Consider the following 24,552-nt stretch of genomic DNA (forward strand, 5'->3'; position numbering starts at 1 on the left):
CATTAATTCATTAATCTACACAGCAGTTCTTCCAACATACAGGGAAATCTCACATATGAAATAATCTGCCCAAGAAAACCATCACTGTTTCAGATCACCAGGGAGAAACACCACAGAACTGGACATTACAAACATCTTGCAAATGGAAATTAACATTCCAACACTTTCATATCAACCTCTAAGAGAGAAAGATGAGGAATGGTCAAGTTGCTCCTGTTATTCCATGAAAGAAGGCAACACATGAGAGCTTGAAACCCTAACTTAAGGTATAAAAGATGTTTCAGAAACATCACTGTGTAGCATGGAAACACAAAGTAAAAGACTGACCTCTTTCAAAACCCCGCTATTCTACTCAATAAAATAATAATAAGAAAATAAATTAGTGAGCTTTGAGTATTTGAGCTAGAAACATGTTAATTAAAACACATTTTTCTCAGCAGATGTTTTGTGCAAGACTGATAACTCATTGTTTCCTATTCTAAGTAGTGAAGGGTGAAACTGATGGACAAGTCACATTCTTGCTCTGTTGAGATAAGACTGAATGGGAGCAATGAGATTTCCAGTTAATTAAGCCCTTACATTACTTGATGGTCACAGCTATTGGTCTATATTAATAGCATTTGAGAGTTGAGTATTACCTACCTCAAACTGAATAAGGACAGTCCCACTTTCCAGCCCTTTCCTTAGCTGCTCCATAGACTCCTCCAGTGTATCACCACCATATTCGGAACAGATAGGAAGAAGAGATTCTGGGAGATTGTGGGAATCAGCTTCGTCTTCTGATTTAGGCACCACAAACTGTTTAACTACTGGAAGATGTATTGAAATTAGAGTCCATTACATATAGCATTAATGTGTTTGCAACACTGAAATTTACCAGCTTGCAAGAACAACAAAGTTTGCAAAGACAAGGCCTCAAGAAAGCATATAGCAACACATTTAACTGCATTTCTTTAGGTACTATATTACTGTACAAACTACTAAGAGTAAAATGTCCTTATGCCCTTTCAGAAAATGAAACTCCTCAAGGTGCCTATCTATGAAGGCAAAGAACTTAACTTCCAAGCACAGAGAGCTTTTTTCTGCAACTTTGTCTTACAGAATTAACCAGTGAAAAGGCTAATGAATCACAACATCCACCACGGTAAAAAACAAATGAGTTTTGCCTAAAACAGTTTAGAGCATAATTAGTAGAATATCTATATAAGAAGTTCATATAAGTTTGGACCTCCAACCGCAAAACAAACACAAACATACTTACATTGTACTCCCTTGCCATTAGAGAAGCAACTGAACTATCTTTTGCAATTTCTTGTGCTAACATTGAAGGAACTAACTTAATAAACTACAAAAAAATTATTAGCCAGTTTTCTACGACGTCCCTTGCTAACACGTTGAAGAACACAGCAAATATTAATGAATTAATCTACGCAGCAGTTCTGTCTCTCTGAAAGCTATTGTATCACCAAACGTGTCCAGCCGTGGTTATTCTCAGCGACAACCAGAATGGCTCATACCTGCCAAACTTCACAAAATGAGGAACTGTTCATACTCATGCCTATATAAATGACTGGCATTGGGCCACAGGTTATCTTTAGCTAAGAGCAGACTTATCTTCAAGTAGGAAGTGGACTAGAAAAGTTAAGGGAAGACTAAATACTGCACAGAGTCAGAAGAAAGGCCTTTAATAACAGGAGCGGGACTGTTCAGGGAAAACAAGACCAAGAGCCTACCTATTTATCTTCCTAGAAACATGACAAATTTTAAATAAAGGAAATGCTACAGAAGTACATATCAATTAGGGAGTTTTATTCCCTCCTGTTTCCCAGAGATGCATAATCTCTTCAGATTTTTAAATCTTATTGTAATCAGAAACTCTGTGCAAAGCCCTTCCATAATTGTGTGTTCAGGTCTTACCATAGCTCTTAAGGAAAGTAAATAATAAACTATAAGTTTCACGTCATCTGAAAGCTCTTGGGATCTGCATGTGTTTAAATATGGAACAAGTAAACCCAAGTTGGATGGGTTCCCGATATTTTAAATATACAGGTTTAAGACCCTGCATATTTCAGAGATTATCTCCTGTTTGCTGGCAGCAGTTTAGCAAGTAGCTAGCACAGGTCAAGCTCAGCATTGTCACAAAATGTCTATTGTAAGAATGGAAAGAAAGAAAAGGGGGAGGGAATAATAATAATAATAAAAAAGTAGCTTATTTGACTTGTTTCATTGTATAATTGTGCTGGGGAACAGGCGATGGGTATTTGCAAAGCCTCAACTGAGGATTTGTGAAATTGTGGTATATTTACAAAAAAACTCCTCACTTTTGCAAAAGACTATTTGTTCTCGTAGATTTTTAGACCAAAATAAAGAAGAAATTCTAATTTGACAGATTCTTTGTTGCCGTGGTAAGAATCTATATAGTTAAAACTATTTGTACTACCAGTTGAAACGCAGGGAGATCTACTTTTTAGTACAGACCTATTCCCAGTGCACCAAGAACACATTTATGTAAACGGAAGAGGGTATACCACCAAGCATAAAATCAACAGTCTCAAAAACATTAAAAGTGAATAAAATTAGCCCAGTTACCTTTCCGCCTGACCAACAGTGCAAGCTGTCTTGTGTGAGATTCTCTGCTGGCTTTTATGAACATGACCACCTGGTCATGCGTGTGCTCTGAGATATCTCGGCCATTAATTAATACGATCTGATCACCTTCATTCAGTTTTGGAATGCATTTATCAGCCTGTTTCAAGACCAAAGAAACATATTACTGTCAGTGCATCCAGTCATGTAATCAGGAACACATCAAGATATTAAGTTCATCACGTAAGCAAAGCCTTCAGAGTTCTCCTGACAAGGTTTCCTCTTCTGCACCAGAAGTCCTGTCAAAAGATTCAGATCTAAAGCTGTCTTTCTGGCTTCAAAGCCTCTCAATGAAGATGATAAACAGTTCAAGCAGCATATTGATAGGTATAAAAAGAATTTGTGTTTATCAAACAGTCATCATCAGATTGCTCTTAAAGATCTAAATTTCAGACTCCAAGCTTCAACAACCACTGGTTAGAGCCATTTGCAAAGGAATTTCTGGAAAAAGTGTTTAGAGCACATAAAATAACACGCTTCAGTTTTTACACAGGGAATACTGAGAAGTCCAAACATGATTTTGACGAAAGTAATTGAAATAACACAACATTCCTCAGGCATGTACTTTTTAAAGTTTAAATAAATCATACACATTTTGTATTTTTGCTATTTATCAGATTCTTGTTTGGTGGATATCAAATGATATCTACAAATAGAGAACATTTTTCCTCACTTCATTCACTGAAAATTTCAAGATGATGATGCAGGTAAGTACTCAAGTTATGACGCTTAAGTACCCTGCATTTGTGGCAAATTCTTTTGCTACCTGTGCTGCAGAGAACACCAAAACAAGGTTTTCACCGTCTCAAACGAAAACTTACATTATGTCTTGTCTTGGATACAGCAATTTACATTAACTGCTGAACTTTAGGGTTTGTTTAGCTTTTTTCTGCCATGCTTCTTAGTATGCTTAGCTCTAAGTCCAGTGCAAAGCAATTCAAAGTATGGCCAGAATACAATGATGCTGCTACAGAGATGATTAAGGGACTAGAGCATCTCTCATATGAGGAAAGGCTAAGAGAGCTGGGAGTGTTTAGCCTAGAGAAGAGAAGGCTCAGAGGGGATCTTGTCAATGTACATAAATACTTGAATGGAAGGCGCAGAGAAGATGGAGCCAGGCTCTCTTCAGTGACTTAACAAGAGGCAACGGGCACAAACTGAAACATAGGAGGCTTCATCTGAACATCAGGAAACACTTTTACTGTGAGGTGACTGAGCACTGATGCAGGTTGCCCAGAGACATTGTGGAGTCTCCCACCTTGGAGTATTCAAAAGTCATCTGGACATGGTCCTGGGCAACTGGCTCTACGTCATCTCTGAGGGGGGAGTTGGACAAGATACCCCTTCCAGCCTTCTGTGATTGCATAATATAAACATGCAGGATACTGCAACCTTTGAGTGTCAAGTAGCATAACAATTTTGTTTTCATTGCTATCTTAATTTTTATTTTGTCTAGGACGTACTCAGCTATACAAGAGTGAGATATATACACATGCTCCATTTCATTTGTTATATGAACAAGACACAGACCTTTACTGTTACTTGCTATGCATAGATGTTCCCGGTATTCCCTTAATGCCAGCCCAGATTCCCTGAACTTTACTCATCCAATGTTACTAACCCTATCAAGAAAACCATCACCAACCACCGAAATGTAAACAAGATGTTCTAATTAGACCTGATCCTGGTTATGCCTTGCACTGATGGCTCCTAAAGTAAGTTTATCCTTAATTCACTATATTGCTAAGTTAAAAATAGAAAGAGATGGAAAGGAGAAGTGATAATGAAAGAACTAACAAGAAAAATGCAGAAGAAAAAAAATACAGAGACAAGGATATGAGGAAGAAAATAAATTGGGAGCGACTGTTTCAGAGAATAAAGTAAAAGAAACCTAAGACATATATGTGTCAGAAAACAGACAAAGGAGAAGAGAAAGAAGAGAGATAAAAGAAAGATGTATGCAAGAGAAAAAAGCCCAAGCAGAAAAACTGTTTAAAAATTACATAAAGGAATAGTTTTCCCCAACCTTTTCCAAAGAAATAAGGTAAGAAAGTAATAAAGGACAGGGAAGATTGACAATGATTAATAAAAAAAGACAAATATAAACAGAAAAAGAATGATAATTAGGAACGGCCACGATGTTCTTCAACACTGATTTAACTAGGTATTCATAGCTCTCCAAAAACTTCCTTGCCATATTTTGTACAATTTACAAAAGTAAGACTGAAGAATGCAGCTATGAATGATTGACTGATTTAATCACTCTGACATATTATTTTCTGAGATATAACATTCTCTCTGAAATATAATTACTTGAAAAGATAAGTGATATAAAGACTATCAGATCAGTCTAGAAGAGTCAAGAAGTCAACAAGAACATAGAGGGAATGGTTTCTGATCTGTATTTGTCTATAATTTAGATTTCTTGGCTGGTTGCTGGCTATTATTCTTTATTACAGAAGGAGATTAATATCTTTGCTCAAAGAAACTTTGTAATTCATGTGACACCTTAATGCCTCAGCTCTCTTACTTGAATCTTCTGACTATATAAAATATATCTTGAAGGAGAACTAATTCCTTCCATGTAAGCATAATTTGTAGATTTTTCAGATATTGAGCTTTTCCAGACAATTAATTATGTCAAAGGCTTCCTGTCCTATTGACACATCCAGTGTTTCATTTTATGCTAATCACCTTGTTATTGCTCCAAGAGGCATGCAGACAATTTTTCAACGAGAAGCTCTATTAAATAAATCCATAATGACTTCTTTAGCACCTTAAGCCATTAATTTTGTTTGTGGCAAAAAAATCAGTATAAGACTTCAGTTAAAAAAAAACCCAACAGATGCAATAAATGGTTGTTCTTTAGATGTGCTCTCCCACAACAGTTTTGGCTACTCTGTCCTACAATCTTCCCAGCACACTAGATTGCTGTTGTATTAGAGGAGGACTTCTTTTAAAAGAACTTTAGGATAGGAAAGGGAAAATACTGCCATATTTTGGTGAATAGATTTGCTTCCCCTCCTCAACAAAAAATACAGATCTTTTAGTAGGAAAGTGGAAAAAAGTGATCTACAAAGCTGAGAAATAATCTTAGCAACTAATATTACCAAACAGCATCCCTGAGGACAATTTACAGGGTAATAAGTGAATCTATAGCAAGTTAAAATAGTAGCAAATACAATGAATGAAAGGCATCATTGAGCTAAAATAACGTAAAAATGCATTCTATAGACTGCTCAACTTGAACTTTCAAATATCAGCTACATTTCACTAAACAGGTGAAATTTAGTTTACAGAAAACTATATAATCAATGTTAATACTGCTATGCTCTAAAAATAAGGTGTTTTTTTTTCCTCTTGCTGTAACATGACGTGATTATTGTAAGACTACTGTTAAGTATATTGTATTGGATAACTGTTTCCAATTTATTCCCTGACCTTTGATAATTTGCTTGCTTACTGGTTTATTAGGCTAGCGAGCTAACTGGTCACTTGTATCTATGCCTATGCCACTAACTGGAGACCCTAAAAGTGTGTAAGTTAGAAGTCCAGTCCTTTTCCAGTCCAGGATAAAAAAACCCAGATCAATACTTTCCAGAAGATAATCTGAATCTGCCAAAGGAAATCACTGCCTCTGGAGTGGCACCTTTCATTTTCTGGTTGCAGAATGAGTTAACATTAACTTCAGTATCTCAAATCACCCTTAAGAAGCTTGCTACATTGACCATGAATTGTTTTAAGGATTGTTTTATTTTCACTTTGTGGATTTGAGTTATAATGATAATTTCCTACTACTCTTTTATTCAAATAATTTTTGTAGTTCATAAAGGAGTGCTATGCACTGTGTAAATCAAGCCACAAATCATAAATGTGACAAAAAAAATCTTCTCAAACCATCTGTTTTAGTTCAATTTACATCATGACATTTAGATATCAGGCCCGTGACTGCTTATTGAATTTCAAAAGACTCTACAAGATGTAGAGTACATCAGGTTATTAGGATTAAGTCAACAATATTTCCTATCAAGTTTGCACCGAAATTATTTTATGACAGTTGGGAAATACACTTTGGATGAAGGTGAGAGAAAAAAATTTGAGATAAGATAACATATCTTCTCACAAATGTATGTAAGAATTCTTTAGAAAACAGTTACCAAGATGTTATATTATTAATATTATTCCATAATTGAGCAGAACTCTACGGTTGTACTGATTCTGATGAACATTCCACGTAGTCCATAAATATTTCCATAAGTGAAAATCCATGGCAAAATAAGAACAGAGCAAACATTCTGTGCTCCCTTCTCCCCTCCCAAGTACTCTCCCATCCTATAAATGTTTTAGCCCTAAGGATTTCCTCAGTCTATTGTTTGTCTATACAGTAACTGTCAGCAGGTTTTTATCCCAAGTGTTTGTCCTCTCCTGACGACCCACGAAATTATTTTAACCACAGCATTCTTGGTCAAGGAGTTTCACAGGTCTATTGTCTTATGCATGAAAAACTACTTCATTAAACTTGACTTTCAGTAACTTAATTTAGTAGCTCGTAGTTCTTGTACCGGAATTCCCTGCTCACAGTGCTCCTAATCTTACAGATGTCTACTACATCTCCCTTAAACTAGTCATTTTTTCTAGGCTGCAGGGGCCCAGATCACTCACTACTTTAATGAATGCTGTTCTATATCTTCAGTCATTGCTCTCACCCCTCAAACATTTTCCAGTTCAAGATGTACTTTTTGACATGTCAGGGGGAAAGAAACATGGTTTCCACTAGTATCATATTTGGCTAATGCTTCCAGATCTTTTCATACGTGGTTTAAGAAACCACTGGTCAAATCAATTTCTAAAGAGAACAGCTCAGCTGCCATTTCGTACTGGTAATTGGTTTCCAAATTCCTACATGTACAGACTTCTGTGAGTGGTGGAGGGAGTAATAGAGGGAGGGATTAAAAGTCTGAAGAATTTACTTACAGGTGATCCTGGAGTTATCCTTGATACCACTAATGGCATTTTTTGATCTACGCCACCCTAGAGGAACGTCAAGTAAACAACAACCATAAACATACAATTATAATAAGCATAAGCAGCATTTAAAATAAGTAATCACTTATTTTTGTTTTTATATAATCCATGCTCTGTCATGATAGGCAGGGTTGGTAAGATGGAATTTTCATCAGTAAATGGGGGGACGGGGTGCCAGCCAATTTCCAACCTACCAATTTTCAGTAAACGAGACCCAGTGTCTTTGCTTGGCCATATATTTCAATAGGCAATAAAAAGATCAAATGCAGCATTTATTCTAATGCTACCCTTTGAGCCTAATTCAACACTTGAACTTGCAATGTGGACAGTGTTCTTAGATGTTGTGATGAACCTGCAAGGAATCAGGTAGAATCACAGTTCCATACAACCAAAAGAAGGCCTACAGAGGGTGGAAACAAGGACAGGTAGCCTGGGAAGAATATAGAGCGATTGTCCAAGCAACCAGAGATCAGGTTAGGAAAGCTAAAGCCCTGATAGAGTTAAATCTGGACAGGGACATCAAGGGCAACAAGAAAAACCTATAGATGTGTCAGTGATAAAAAGAAATCTAGGGAAAATGTAGGCCCTCTCCGGAAGGAAACGGGGGACCTGGCTACCCGGGATATGGAGAAGGCTGAGGTTCTCAACAACTTCTTTGCCCCAGTCTTCACTGGCAAGAGCTCCAGCTGCACAGCCCAAGCCACAGAAGACAAAGGCAGGGACTGGGAGAATGAAGAACTGCCCACTGTAGGAGAAGATCAGGTTTGAGACCATCTAAAGAACCTGAAGGTGGACAAGTCCATGGGACCTGATGAGGTCCTGAGGGAACTCGCAGATGAAGTTGCTAAGCCACTATCCATCATATTTCAGAAGTCGTGGCAATCTGGTGAAGTTCCCAATGACTGGAAAAGGGGAAACATAGCCCCCATTTTTAAAAAGGAAAAAAGAGAAGACCCAGGGAACTACAGGCCAGTCAGTCTCACCTCTGTGCCCAGCAAGATCATGGAGCAGATCCTCCTGGCGACTATGCTAAGGCACATGGAAAATAAGGAGGTGATTGGTGACAGCCAACATGGCTTCACTAAGGGCAAATCCCGCCTGACTAATTTAATAGATTTCATTTCATAGATTTCATAGATTTCTAGGTTGGAAAAGACCTTAGAGATCATCGAGTCCAACCATCCCTAATCCCCATTAAACCATATCCCCAAGTAGATCATCCACCCTATTCTTAAACACATCCAGGGATGGGGACTCAACCACCTCCCTGGGCAGCCTATTCCAGTGGCTGACAACCCTTTCAGAGTAGAAATACTTCCTAACATCCAACCTGAATCTCCCCTGACTAAGCTTATACCCATTTCCTCTTGTTCTATCACCCAACACTAATGTAAAGAGCCCTTCCCCTACCTTCCCACCATCTTTTCTCAAGTATTTGTAGGCTGTAATCAGGTCTCCCCTCAGCCTCCTCTTCTCCAGGCTAAACAGCCCCAACTCCCTCAGCCGCTCCTCACAAGTTTTATTTTCCAGCCCTTGACCAGTTTAGTCGCCCTTCTCTGGACCTGCTCCAGGAGCTCAATATCTCTCTTAAAGCGAGGGGCCCAAAACTGGACACAATATTCCAGGTGCGGCCTCACCAGTGCCGAGTACAGGGGCAGGATCACTTCCCTGCTCCTGCTGGTCACACTATTCTTGATACACGCCAGTATCCCATTGGCCTTTTTGGCACACTGGGGGCACTGCTGGCTCATATCAAGCCGGTAGTCAACCAAGACCCCCAGGTCCTTCTCCGCCAGGCAGCTCTCCAGCCACTCTTCCCCGAGCCTATAGCGATGCTTGGGGTTTTTATACCCCAAGTGAAGGACTCTGCACTTGGCCTTATTAAAGCTCATGCCATTGGCCTCAGCCCAACGATCCAGTCTGTTCAAATCCCTCTGAAGGGCCTCCCTACACTCAAGCAGATCGACACAGCCTCCCAGCTTGGTGTCGTCTGCAAATTTACTGAGGGTACATTCAATTCCCTCATCCAGGTCATTGATAAAGATGTTAAACAGAACTGGACCCAGCACTGAGCCCTGGGGAACCCCACTGGTGACCGGCCTCCAGCTGGATTTAGCCCCATTTACCACCACTCTTTGGGCCCGGCCATCCAGCCAGTTTTTAACCCAAAGGAGGGTGTGCCTATCCAGGCCAGCAGTTATCAGTTTCTCAACCAGAACATTATGAGAGACTGTATCAAAGGCTTTACTGAGGTCAAGGAAAACTACATCCACAGCCCTTCCCTCGTCAACCAGGCGGGTCACCCTGTCATAGAAGGTGATCAGGTTTGATTGGCAAGACCTGCCTTTCATAAACCCATGTTGACTGGGCCTGATCACCCGGTTAACCTGTATGTGCTCATTAATAGCACTCAAGATAACCTGTTATCTATTTGGTAGCCTTCTATGATGAGGTCACAGCATTGATGGACAGGGGAAGAGCAATTGACATTATCTACCTGGACTTATCCAAAGAATTTGATACTGTCCCAGACGACATCCTTATCTCTAAACTGGAAAGACATGGTTTTGATGGATGGACCACTCAGTGGACAAAGAATTGGCTGGATGGTCGCACTCAAAGAGTTGTGGTCAGCGGTTCAATGTCCAAGTGGAGGCCAGTGACGAGCGGTGTTCCTCAGGGGTCAGTACTGGGGCCAGTGCTATTTAACATCTTTGCTGGTGACATGGACAGTGGGATCGAGTGCACCCTCAGCAAGTTTGCAGATGACACCAAGTTGTGTGGTGTTGTGGGGAAGGGATGCCATCCAGAGGGACCTTGACAGGCTGGAGAGGTGGGCCTGTGAGAACCTCATGAAGTTCAACAAGGCCAAGTGCAATGTCCTGCGCGTGGGTCGGGGCAATCCCAAGCACAAGTACAGGCTGGGCGGAGAATGGATTGAGAGCAGCTCTGAGGAAAAGGACTTGGGTGTGCTGGTGGATGAGACGCTCAACATGAGCCGGCAATGTGCGCTGCCAGCCCAGAAAGCCAACTGCATCCTGGGCTGCATCCAAAGAAGCGTGGCCAGCAGGTCGAGGGAGGTGATTCGGCCTCTCTACTCTGCTCTCGTGAGACCTCACCTGTAATACTGCGTTCAGCTCTGAAGTCCCCAACACAAGAAGGATGCGGACCTGCTGGAGCAGGTCCAGAGCAGGGCCACAAAGATGATTCGAGGGCTGGAGCACCTCTGCTATGAAGACAGGCTGAGAGAGTTGGGGCTGATCAGCCTGGAGAAGAGAAGGCTTCAGGGTGATCCTATTGCAGCTTTGTAGTACTTAAAGGGGGCCTACAGGAAAGCTGGAGAGGGACTTTTCACAAGGGCATGTAGTGACAGGACAAGGGGCTTTAAATTGAAAGAGGGGAGATTTAGATTAAAGGAAGAATTTTTTCACTCTGAGGGTGGTGAGGCAGTGGAACGGGTTGCCCAGAGAAGTTGTAGATGCCCCACCCCTGGAAGTGTTGAAGGTCAGGTTGGATGAGGCTTTGGGCAACCTGGTGTAGTGGAGGGTTTCCCTACCCATGGCAGGGAGGTTGGAACTAGATGATCTTTGAGGTCCCTTCCAACCCTAACCATTCTATGATTCTATGATTCTAACCCTACTCCCTTATTCTCTTTACATGACGTTCTATCTTGGGCATTCCTCACTAATAAATGTCCAAGCTGAAAAGATCAGTCTGTCATGATTTTGATATTATGGCTACTATACACTGCTCTGTAGCTTAAATGGTACTTCAGTGAGAGAACGCAAAAAATTTACAATAGTGAATTAGCAGTAGTAATTTCCATTTGCTTCATAAATTAATCTTCACCTTTCCAATATGATTTTTTAATGGATTTATTCAAATGGATAGCAAAAACTATCTAACTTGTTTCATAACAAAGAGGTCAAATTTTCCAAAAGTTGATGTCTTAAATCGGGCTTCCAAGTTCCTATTTAAGCAGCCAAATAGGCAGTCTGCTTTGGTAATGTACCATGCCCATAGTATATGTAACTCAAAACCAAAGAACTAGTAGAGGCTTATTTCTGTAAACGTTCCTTTAGCATTTAAGGATTAGGCTGCCACTTCTAAAAACTCTTGGTCCATAAGTAACTCCTGTAGAATATACTGCTTTTCCAAATCATTGCATTGAAAGTGAAAAATAAACACAAAGTCGAAGCATAGTATCTCTATAAAGCACTAGAAGATTACTGGTTTACCTTTAGATTAAATCCAAACTTTCCGTCTTCATCTGGTATGATACGCACCAAAAGTAAATCTCCCTCAATTAGGTCATTCTGCAATATATAGACAAAACAAACCAAAACTTTTCTAATTCTTAAAAGAAAATAGCAGCAAATTAGAAAACAGTGCATCCAAATTTAGATGTGCTGAAAAAGAATGCTCTATGTAAATCCTCATTTCAATTAGGAAGAATCTAAGGTTACAGAATATGCTCATGATTGTAACCTTTTAAACTGTAAAAATCGCAACATACATAACAGCAAATATGTTTTCTGCTTGCTCTGTCCTAGCACCATCACTCTCATCTTAGCTTTCTCAATTGATAGCTCCTGTTAAAATTTTCAAGATGTGGTCTTTACTATAGGCAACTTAGAAGGAAAAAACCATTAAGTTCAACTTTCAATCAAGTCTGCTCTAAGGACTATGAAGTGACTGCTTTTTTGCCAATTTTTCTCCTGTAAATGGGTACATTTGTATCTTCTGCAAGAGACCTACAAGCCAGAAAGATTAAAAGTTGGCAGCAGCTACTGGACAGTCAGGTTAGGAAGTTGTTCAGGAGCCCTCTGGAAAAAGGCTGAAGAAAGGGGAGGAATGATCACTACCATAACACTAGCAGGGAGCAGCTGCTCTCTAGTCAGCACAGAATTCAAAGGATGATGTTCAGCCGTCCTAAAGAAGAGATGCCTGGGATAAAGCAGAGTTGTGCCTGCTATCAAGACATTTAGCAACTCGAGTTATCTGATCTTTCCCCTTGGAAAAAACAAGATTTAATCACGTAAGGATTCCCATTCTAGTAAGGAACTTCTGCCCCAGATGCTTCTGGAAATCTGGACACTACAGAAACCAATGCAGTTGGCAGGTTTGCCCATCATATTGTGTACACAACCTTAGACAAATTTGAGTAGTAAGACAAGATTTATTCTTATTACTGCATAGAATATGCTCATCTTGAAATATAACCACATTTTTTGTGTGTTTTTAATCTACAGTTCAAAGCTATATTCAGTACTAGTTTTGACTTCATAAGGTGGCAATTGAACATACCTTATCGCAGTAGTACTGACTGGAATCTTCCGTTGAGCTACTTTTTGTAACGTTGTCGTATGTTTCCAAGAACTGTTTATCCACTCCTTCCAATGGGTAAGAGCCAGAAATGTTACCAACTCCATTGGGAGACTGAGACAAGGCTTTAGGTGAGATATGGGTCACAGAACTCCGTGTCGGACTGTTTCCCAATACATTCCTTTGTTTAAAAAGGATAAATAAGTGTTACAAGGGTATTGTTATCCAGATTTCTAAATAAATAGTAAAACATACAAACATACTGCACAGTTAAAAGACCAAGCCAACTTTATACTTCAGATTTAAGACCACTTGTTGAGGTGTAGGGTAACAGGATTGAAGTATGATCTAAGCCTATCAATTTGATGAGCGGAAATCCAGAAGAATGGACAAAACAAGACTAGAGTAGCAAAAACACTTTTAGCAAAACATTTGGATGTTAGTAGTAAAAGGCACTACTGCAGTGGCACAGGAAATCGCGGTAACATGGACAGCTGAACCTCAGAGGAAAGACACTTCAGTTGCCAACCCTACCCATGAAAACCTTTTGCCGTGATTCTCCTCTCATTCTTGCAGAGCACTTTTTTTTTTTTCATTCCTCCCTCTTAATAGGGTCATTTCAACGTTATCCCTCTGGGAGAAAGAGCTTTGCAGAAAAGTCATGGTAAATTGTCAGAGAAATAGGAAATGAAGTGACAGTGAAAGGTTTAATTACAGTTAATATGTTCTGTCGCTAAGGTAGTTATAACCACGCAGAAGGACTCGGAATTAAATTGAGATGCCGACCTGGTCTAGTGATTCAAGAACTTTAAAATTCAAGGATAACAAAAGTCAGTAATTAAATACCTCAAATCATAGAATTGGTCAAGTTGCCTGGTGGTGTTCCAGGACCTTTCAAACATTCATTTAGCTACATGCCCTCTTATGAAAAGGATGAAATGCAGACCTCTAATACAACCAAAATCCCTCTTTAATTCACAGATAAAATTCACAGATACCATACAAACTAACTGCTCTGTCTTTATAAACACTACATAATACTTTGTGAAAACCTCTGTCCTGGGGAAAGCTCAGGTATAGCTCAGATACAGTTTCCAGTCACTAACATACGGCACTGTGTATGGCAAAAACTGTGCCCTAGCTACTTATGTTGCCCCACTGCAGACAGACCTTCCACCTACATGACAGATCATCATGCTCAGTGGCAGTACATTTTCCAAGAACACTCTGCCCTACTACTGACAACCCAGCACTGCAATGAAGCATATTTGATCCTTGGAAGTATATGTGCTGTTAGTTGTTTATTGCACTTTATCCCTAAAAGCAACATCAAATTCTCACCGGGTTAAAGAAGCAGAAGTACATGTAAGTAAACCCTGGCATTAAAATTTGTAAATTCAAATATTTACTTCTGCTCTGGTACTAGTCTAACTATATACACGTGACCTTTTTTGAACCATTTCCAGCAGCCACTGCTAGCTGTCGATGAAGAAGTAATACTACACTATAGAGGAATGTAGCCTAGGCTTTTAACGTACAGGACTTGCATTGCAGTAAGCTTTAATAATGCAAACACTTATTTCTTAGTTTGTGGAAATCTGACTGCAACAAACGTAAACATTCTGAGAGGTGCCATCAAGCCAATGTATTCTTGCCGTAATATTTCTGATGTTCAGTTGTACTATGTGTACTTGGCAATGGGAATGAAGTGTTTTGTGCAATGTGCAGAATTTTCAGTTATTACAGAGAATATTTTCTGAGTGTTTGGGAAATATTATTCACTTGGTGCTCTCAATAATTTCAAAATACTTTGAAGTAGTGAACTATAATGACACTTAAAGGAATTATACTGTCAAAGTTGTGTTTTTCTCTGATAGCTTCCAGGACTTTGTGATTCCTGTGAGGTCAATGTTAAGCAAGGAGGAACACTATATATGTAAATGTAGCCCAATAAGTTTTTCAGAACATTGTACTTTAAAAGAAAAAACAAACACATTTCATTTACAAGTTGAGATTACAGTTCATAATGATTTTTCAGTGTAGAAAAAAAATTAAACAATACCAGAAAAATATGACAAATTATTTCAGTTAATGCCTTCTGGTACTACATAAAGAGTTACCAGATAAAATTAACAATGGATTTTTGCATCATTAAACTTTTACAACAGTTTTTAACCAACTTTTTGTTAACAGTGATTAAGATGTAGTAGGATTTAAGGCTTTCCACATCCTGATCCAATAGCTTAATTTTTTTTTCCACAAATCTTTACAATTTTCATTGGTTTATACGTTTATTTGTGTCTTTTAACCACACAAGACCACTACTTTGAAAAAATCAGACAAGTTACATATTTTATTACATATCTTAAAGCTAGAGATCCTATGGTAGAAAGTTTATAGAAAACTCACTTTGGTGATTCTTGTTCAGATGACCTGTTAAAAAAAAGAAACACAGTAAAAGAAAAAGAAACAGTAAATGAACATAAGTTAAATCTTCAGAAAAAACAAGAACTAAATTGTAACAAAAAAAAATGCCTGCATAAAAGCCAAAAGGTGTGCTCACAGTAAATTAAAGAATACTTAATCCTATGTTGAAAGTCTGAATCAGATGATTATGGAACTTATGAAACACTCACTAAAAATCCCAAGGCAGCTCTAACCACTCACTTCCAATTTTGGCTCAAGCCCAGCCACAGACAACACACATCTGCTACCACAACTTAAACTATGTATAAGTTTACAGAGGCAATTATTTCGTAAGATACACTACATCATTAAGTAAGTTTTAGATGTGGATCACAATGACTACAGGCATCACTGACTGTATTTTGTAACAAGTCAAACATGGTAAAATCTTTGTGTAGGTAACAAGAAAAGAGCATAGGTGGCTTCAGAAGCATGATGTTTCTTACACTTATTCTCATAATGTGAGAGCAGAACAGATGTTGACAGAGAACTTTAAGACAAAGCATAACTAAAGCAGAAGTAGTTACACAGATGAGGACAATCCAGCACAGAAAAGAAATCAAAGTTTGCAGTACATAGCATTTTCCAAGGCATTCGATTAACTTCATCAGAAATCGCTTGAAACAGCAAGCTAAACTATATCACACCAATTAAAACAATAGCTGTGATACTAAGACAAATTGGACAGTAAAAGTTACCAAAAAGGTGCTTGCAAAGCAAAGTAAGTTTAAGGCAGATGGAATAGATTCACAAATTTAATTAAGTAGTGACCAAAATACCTGGAGTGATGCAAGTCCATGGTGGAAAAATACAAACATGAAGTAGTTTGATTTGAATGTAGAGTTGTTGTATTGTCAAGTTATAGGAGGCAATTCACAGCATATAGTTAAATTTTCAATTATGGTTCTCTAAAACAAGCTCAATACTAAGATTTATGTACTATATTTCATCAAAACTACAGTGAAAAAAGCATTAGCATCAGCCTAGTTAAGCTTCCTTATATGTATTCTACAATATGAAGAGATTCCTCCTTGAGAGGCAGAGATGGTAAAGACTGATCCCCCAAGAATTTGTGGAGGATTGGATTATGTGTACTTCTAAGATTTTATTTTTTTTTTTTTAGAAGCACTAAATTTCTTCCTTTTTTACTGCAGTCAGGCCCACTTCTGATTCCACTGACATCCACCCCCACTCTCCCACAAATACCTCTGGTTCTCCTTGTTTGCAATCCCCATAGTATTTTTATCCCTAAGTGCCAGCACTGCACAGCAGATCCTTTGGGAACGTGCACTCACTTGCTGCCTGACCAGCCCACATCTAAATGGAACAGACAACCATTGAACTCCTACTGTAATTGCTCAGTAAGAGGAGAACACCAGTTTAAGGTGTTTTTTTCTGCCTAGTCACTGACATTCACTAATCTTGTAGAAAATTCTGCATCTTTGAAAACTTGACTCCTACATTAGATGTGACTGCAATTGTCCAAACGTTGGCAAGCGAGAGCAGAGGCAGACGGGCAGTGCAATGACACAAGCCTTGTTTCCTTAGGAAGTCATGCTAAAAATAAAGAAACATTGAATTTATTTTGGTTTAAGCTAATTGATTTCCTTGCAAAGCAAAGAACAATGAAACTGTACCTCTTTTCTGTGCTTCTGTGTAGAATTCAACTTGCCATAAGTAACCCTTTCAAAAGCCTTCAACAAAAATTTACACACAAAGAACTGCGATGCAAATCAATGCTACATCCCTATTTTAATACATTATCTACCCTCTTTCCTCCCAATGGAGTGAGGTTGAGACATAAAAACACAACTTGGGCTTCTATTCATATACAGTGTGTAAATATACAGCAAATTTTTCATCATTTCAGTAATACATTTGGAGACTTCAATGTGGGATATAAATTCTTAGCAATATTTGCTGAAGGTTTATCTGTTGAATTACTGCATTTCAATTCAAACATATTAACTCTGGAGGAGTTACTGAATCGTTCTTTAACCTTTTAAAGTGGAAAAAGGTAAGTGAAAATTTGACCTAGAAAGTGACCAAATTCAAGGCTTAAAAGAATTAATCAGGGACAATGTAGCTGTGTCTTCCTAAAGTCCTCAGTAGCTCAGCATGCTAGAGGCTGCAGTTAAATGGTATTTCTAGCATTTAATTACTCACCAATATGATAAAGTACCTTAAGCACAAGTAAGTAGATGATCTTTTCTGACTATACAGTATTCCACATTTTACTAACCTATCTTCCTCATTTCACAACATACAACAAGGACCATATTTTAACTCAATAAAAGACAACACTCACCAGAGCAGCCATTCAACTTTTTCATCGAGAAAGAGAGCCCTTCCTTGCAAGGAGATTAAGCTTTCCATTGGTGCAGCTAACAAGCAAATACTTTAAAACTTTAGCTAATTTCTCTTCCTTCCTCCACAATATATCTAAAATGACAGCATTTCAATCTTTCACTCACTATGGATTGCTCTGCTGGTGATGACAAAACTCTTTGCCCTGACAAGTCTAACTCTGCTCTCTGTCAGGAGGACAGAAAAGAAAGGTCTGAAGGAAAGACCCCTCCTCCTCATTTTGGTGTGCCCTGCCAGGGAATTCTGCTATTCTGAGAACTAAGGATGATAAACTACAGCAGAGTAAAACCCCGAGAGAAAAGGGACAACTGAAACAATAGCATCGTAGCAAAACTGCCCCTTTACAAACAACCGAAGGAAACATCTGTAGGTTTTGCCCTTGTGCTGTTCTTGAAGTTCTTAAAGCCACTTTTATTGTAACACCTGCAGGGCTGGGGAGACTGAGTATGCCAGCACTGCCATTATCACCTCTTTTCTGAGAACTCACCATTAAAACTGGGATTATAATTCATAAGCCAAATAAGTGGAAGATATTTGCAGCAACACCTTTTTGCTGCCTTTTAGAGAAATTTGTATACAGAATATTCAGCATTTCTATTAACAGAATGACTGTGTAAGAAGGTCATGTAGATTCTTTGTGCTGCATGCTTAAGTGTACCACTACAGAAAAACCTGAGGACTTCATAGTATACACAAGTTTTTCAGTGATTTTTCTGGAAATTCCAAACATTCATATTTGTAAGCTGCTGTCATCACCCACAAAAAGATACTTTCAGTTACTCTGCATTGGCTTTATTGACCATATTCCAGTTTACTGACTTTCCATGAAAGTTTCATGTATTCTGATGCTCTGCAACCACTTGGCTTGCTGCAAAATTTGCCTTACCACAGATTTGCAATTCAACTCTGAGGTTTTCTTTTTGGATATGAAATTACTGTTTTTTGAACTGGCAAGGAAAGTGTAGTACATTTTAATAAGGATATATATTGAAAAAGAAAGGTTTACATGTAAGCAAAATATATACATGTACTATTTTCATGTACATTTGAGTGGAAGAGCATGGTAAAACTCATAAGTGCCTATTAGTAGTAGTTTTAAAACCCTAATATGAAACCGAAATGTACTCAGACCCATTGCCTAGTATCAAATGGACGTCTTCCTTGAGAAAGACTGAAGTACACAAACAAGGACAACAGACTCTTGTGAAATGCAGCATATTTTGTAAGAACAAGGAATTAATCATGTCTGTATATGATTAAAAACTAAGGATAAGTAATTTAGGTTTTTTTCTTTTAAAAATTATTTGCAATTTTCTACCAAGAAAGTAGTTACTAGGACTTAGTTGGATACATCTGAAGGGTAGTTTAATCAACAGTAATGCTTTAAAAATTTTGTTCACAAAAGCAACTATATTTTAGTTAAAATAATGTTGTGTTCCCATAGTACATTCAAAGGTCACTACGCAGTCACATACAGTTTATTGTCTATCAAAATGGTAAGTTGAAAGAATTGAACAAATGCAGCATACGTTCAGGAAATCTATTTTCAGTGCAATACCTTCACCAGATGATGCATCACACTTACACCAGGAACGTATATGCACTTCCAGAAATTCATAGCACAGTGCAAGTGAATTTCCTTTTTGTATACTAGTTCATCATTTCATTTCCTTCCCCTCCAACTCTGGGACTGTACACATTATGCCATCTACATCACCAGCAAAAGATAGTTTCAGAATACGTTAGAAAAGTTTATAGCTTTGCAAGCACGTTTAACTTTAAGAGAAAAGATTATGCAGCAATATGTTGCAGTTATAACAAGTAGAACTGTAGACTCAAAGTAATTTAGTTGGGAAAGGATCTTAAGAGATCACCTAAACTCTTGTTCAAAAAGCAGCCAACCTTAAAGTTAGATGAGGGTGTTCATGTCCTTGTCATGTTGCATTTTGAGGTTCTCCAAGGATGGAAACACCTCCACCTTTCTGTCAATGTGTACTAGGACTTAAGTAATCTCAGATTAGTTCTTTTCTAGTTATTAGAAATTACCCCATGCCCCCAGTATCTTTCTGAAGCATTACTCTTGCTGTAACTTGTGTCCATTGCCTCAAATGTTTTTGCTGTGCACCTCTAAAAAGAGTTAACTCCATATTCTTTTTTTTATATATATATATTTTTTTTTTCTCTATATTCTTCTCATATATTCCCTTTTGGCAGAGTAAGGCAACAAACGTGACTGACCCCTCCTCAACCTCCCCAGCCTTGTGCTTCTCCTCATACATCATACGCTCATATCTACAAATAACTAGCCAGATTTCTCTCACCAATCAACATATGACTCTGAACGTAAGATCTATAATGCCTCATCTGTCAATTAGTTTTCCTTACTGACTGATACTATATCCTACCACTTAGAAACGTGTTCTACAATAACCTTTCTGGTTAAATGGAAAATTTCACAGCTCATCTCTTCTGCTAGGCCACTGAATCTACTCTAAAAAAGCAACCAAAACACTTGTTCTGATGCAGTCTGCTGTTTCAAACTAAACAGACATCTTTGGTTTATGTAATTACAGAGTGAACAAGAGAAACTGAATATAGTTCAAGTAGCAAGATCCTCCACACAGCTTCATCAGGTTACCTGGCCAAGCCAATAATCCAGTTATTTTTTCCCTTAAGATAGCACGTTATATGCATAGTTAAATTTCTATACTCTTAATAACAAGTACCATTACCACTCAGAAAAGTGTATTCAAAAACCTGAAAAAAGGCATTAAGAGGGCAAGCAACAGCTATATTAACACTCCAAACTATTTCACCTATGTTACAAAAAAACATTTTTAAAAGCACAAGCCATTAAAGTTGAATTTACAAGGTCAAAAATAAGCTCTACTCCTCATATAAAGGAGAAACCTTCCTGAATTACAAGGAAATTTGTTGTTTCAGTAACCCTCTGCATTTAACACCTCCTTGTCTGACAGAAACATGAACTTACTTTAATAAGATAACATTCAGTTAGGGGGCAAGTGTGGGTGTTGGCAACAATGCACAGTCTTCCCACAAAGCTGGATGAAAACCTTAAATCCATGAACAGGAAAGAGTGGAGGATACTCTTCCCTTTTCATAGTGACTAGCAGAAACCCAGCTTCCCACAGTTGGGTTCTTGCAGGTTAAGAGCATTAAACAACAGTGGTTTTCAGTTTTCATTTCTTGTCATTCATTCACTTTCATTTCTCATTGCACTGTGAAGTGTGAACATCTGTATCACACCTCAGGCACAAGAAGATGCTTGAGAAAAAGGAAAGAAACATACAGGGAAAATTCAAGTTCAAAGCTCCTTAAGTACTGCTTGGTTACATGTGTTTATGATTTCATGGCAAACCTTGGACCTTGGTATTTTAAGTTCACCAAATGTTTAAAATGCATATTATAGAAACATTTATATCTACAGATTTTTAATTTACCACAAACATTTGAACATAAGGAAACAACCAAACTCATTTCAGTCGTTTAAATTTTCACTTATTTACTTGAAGGTAAAGCGTAAGCTAACTTCTTTCAAGTTTTTTTCTGTTCTTTAAACAGCTTATCAGTGAAGAATCCTAGATATCAACTATTGGGCATGATAAGCATTACATTACATTTAATTACATTTAATTATTTATTTGTGTTTTCTTTTTTTTTAAGATATCAATACCAAGAATTTGCACTGGAGATTGACAGTGCAGCCTTTTATGACAAAACCTAACATCTGATATGAGATCATACCAGACTATATGATTCCAAACTGTAATCAGTCTACTGCCCTAGTTAAAGCTGACTTAGATTTGAAGGTTTCTGCTTAAATGAAAGCTATTTTGGAATTTCCCAATCTGGTCTTGAAACAACATCACATACTTCAATATGACTAATTCATTTTTACTGTAGCCTTTCGCCCTTAAATGACACAGTAGCATACAGATTGCGTTAGTGTCATTGAAAGGCAAATAAATAATGATGATTTGTTCACCTATATGAGTGAGGCTTTCCTTATTTCAAATTTGGAAACTGCAGTGGTACCTTTATCAAGATAGACTGTCAAAGTGGTAATCTTCAGATACTATAATCAGGCTAAAAAAAGGAAAAAATGCAATCAAAAAAGATTTCCCTGCACAAGTCCAGCCTGCCTTTAAAAACAACCAGTTGTGGTTTAAATCCGTTACACTGAAAGAGAAACATTTTTCTCAAAGGCGACCTCTTCCAGGAACTCTACCCAGGCTACCTATTAGGATGGCAGATGGTCAGGATGGGTTGATGCTACGTAGCCTGTTGGTATGACACAACTTTGAACAACAGTGACAGAGTACAACACATAGTCAGAAGATAGACTGGATTACCTGTTCTGAACTGGTGAGGCCCAGTCATAACAAAGTGTGGCACAACACAAAGCAACCTATGAGACTTCAGAAGGCTCAGTGCGGGCTCCATGTCTGCGTTAGTGTTAATTTTTCAGTGGAAATGGCAGTCAGATGAGATGCACAGCAGCAGGGCAACAAAGAGGAGAAAGAACTGAGAGGGGAGGCGTTCTTCACAAAGCCTGGGGAGCCCTGGCCTAAACAAAAGTCCTCTTGAAGTCCTCTTCAGCACTGTCTTTGATGACAGGTTTTGTATGCAGCTGTGATTTGAGATAGTTAGCTTAGATAGGCAAACCTATTCATGTCCTGTGAATAAAGCTCTATTTAATATACGTTAATTTGAGATTAGAGCAATTTTTTGTCTGTAATACATATGTAATAGACAGCTCCAATCTTTTCTGCAGACACTAATCTGAGAGAGAAAAATTGCTTCTTTTCACTATGTCTGAGCCTCAAATTGTACTTGAATGTGAAAGTACCTTACATAATTTGGGTAGCAGAAACAGTCTAGCTACACCAAACACAAGACTCACAAACTTGCCTGGCTTTCTGTAGTCTACCTTTGTGCATGGTTTGCTCTATTTTCTGATTTTCTTTTTTTCCAGTCACAGCCTGTAGGATATACCTCATAAATTTCAGTTAGAAGGTAGAACGTTCACACAAAGCACATTTTTAAAACAATAACTGTGTTCTTTAGAGAAACAATATAATAAATGAAAAGTTATTCTTAACCCTCATGTCCAGCATGCTCATTTAAAGTATTTAACAGTAAACATAGTTCTAGGTGTTGACATGTTGATACAACACAATATATTTAAAGAAATGGAAGAAGAAATGTTAACAACCGATGTTTTACACTCTCTAAACTAAGAGCTGTTCCACATAATTTGTTTTCTAAACTGTGTACTGTTTTACAGGAAGAAAATAACTTGATTGATTCCCTTAAGTGAGTAAACACACTTAAGTAAGAAGATGATCAATAATTAAGAAAATAATTATACTTGGTATTGTCAAGACATAAAAAAGTGCATATGAATATAAACGCAGGTGTACATACTCTGCACCCAGTGGTGGCTTCTACAGTTCTGATACTCACCAAGGTTCCAAATACGCCTTGGTAGGATTAAGTACACAGCAAGTCTTGTTATACAAGTTTTATCTATGTATTTGTCTCAAAAGCAGTTACCACAACAGATCATTTTGAAGGTAGGTCTACCTTGGACCATTTGTAGTTTAGACAAAAAGGACTTAAGACACTACCCAGGGGCTGAAGTGAAACAGGTGAAAACTATCCCCCCGGCCCCTGAAATGCTGATGGCAGCCTGAAAAATAGAGAAGAGCCATATCCCATGCTAACTGCAGCTTGCTGTCTTGACCTTCAGATACAGCAAATGAAATTGGTGTGAACATACTTAGTTTATAAAAATTCAAGCAGCTGCATGATTATAATTAAGATGTGAGGTCCCAGACATAATTCAGTGACTAAAAATCAGCACCTTTCAGTTGTTTGCTAGTAGCTCTCAAAAAATGTTTCAGATTTTTTTTCATACCAAAGCTATTCATTAGTTCTATTAACACTAACACCTTTATTTGATAGTCTCGGACAGCAGGCTAGGCAGTAAAAAAATGCCCTCTAAAGACAACATATATTAGCAGGACTATGGGAAGCTACTCTTGGCTTTCCTCTAACGAAAGAGAAACTTTTGAAACTGCAAATCTGTTTTTTTTCTATAACATGTTTCGATTATGTCAATTCAAATCTACAGAAGACCAGTATGGAAAATGCCTAAGTTGGCTGTAAAACATTTATCAGTGTACTGAAAGGTTTTCTAGTTAATATCTAAATATTCCTGAAGCGTGGCAAAAGTCTAGGATAAGTGTCCACATTTAATAAAAAAGATATGCAAGTTAAAAAACAAAACAGATTTAGCTGATAGGGTAAGATTCTCTCTTCCAATAAAGCATTCAGGCAAAGAAATATTTTATTACACGTATATACTTAATTTTACTTTACATCTTTCAACAAGGGGAGTGACGCAAGTAATGACTACTGTAAGGATATAAAAGATGACAAACTGGAACGTAGACTAACATAAACTGTTGAAAACTTCAGTGTAGAGAAGAAACATTTTCTGTATTTGTATGGCTGCTGTATATCTTAACTCAATCGTTAAAAAGCAAAGTATTAATGACCATTTTACTTCACGAAAAACTCACTGTCAACACAACAAAGGATCATTCATTCGTTGCGTTACGTTCTCCTTCCAAAACAGACACTTTGAATTTAAATTAATCAGATTTATGCAAGCGTTTTTTCAGTTACCTGCAGAGT

General features: G+C 38.0%; 1 protein-coding gene across 4 annotated transcripts in view; it reads right to left on the reverse strand.

The window, feature by feature from the left end:
- PTPN3 (protein tyrosine phosphatase non-receptor type 3) overlaps nucleotides 1-24,552 on the reverse strand; it is a 175,314-nt gene that overhangs the window by 20,162 nt on the left and 130,600 nt on the right. For 2 of the 4 annotated variants that reach the window (XM_086609110.1, XM_086609113.1), the window contains 6 exons: nucleotides 15,406-15,429; nucleotides 12,979-13,177; nucleotides 11,910-11,987; nucleotides 7,621-7,677; nucleotides 2,590-2,746; nucleotides 643-809 (listed from right to left, as the gene is read on the reverse strand). In XM_086609110.1, the coding sequence (XP_086465236.1) occupies nucleotides 643-809; nucleotides 2,590-2,746; nucleotides 7,621-7,677; nucleotides 11,910-11,987; nucleotides 12,979-13,177; nucleotides 15,406-15,429 (682 nt within the window). The remainder of the gene's footprint in view (nucleotides 1-642; nucleotides 810-2,589; nucleotides 2,747-7,620; nucleotides 7,678-11,909; nucleotides 11,988-12,978; nucleotides 13,178-15,405; nucleotides 15,430-24,552) is intronic. The other 2 variants (XM_086609112.1, XM_086609111.1) reach the window with 1 other exon arrangement.

This window comes from Tauraco erythrolophus, chromosome 3, assembly GCF_009769465.1.
Source record: "Tauraco erythrolophus isolate bTauEry1 chromosome 3, bTauEry1.pri, whole genome shotgun sequence".
In the NCBI taxonomy this organism is placed as follows: domain Eukaryota; kingdom Metazoa; phylum Chordata; class Aves; order Musophagiformes; family Musophagidae; genus Tauraco; species Tauraco erythrolophus.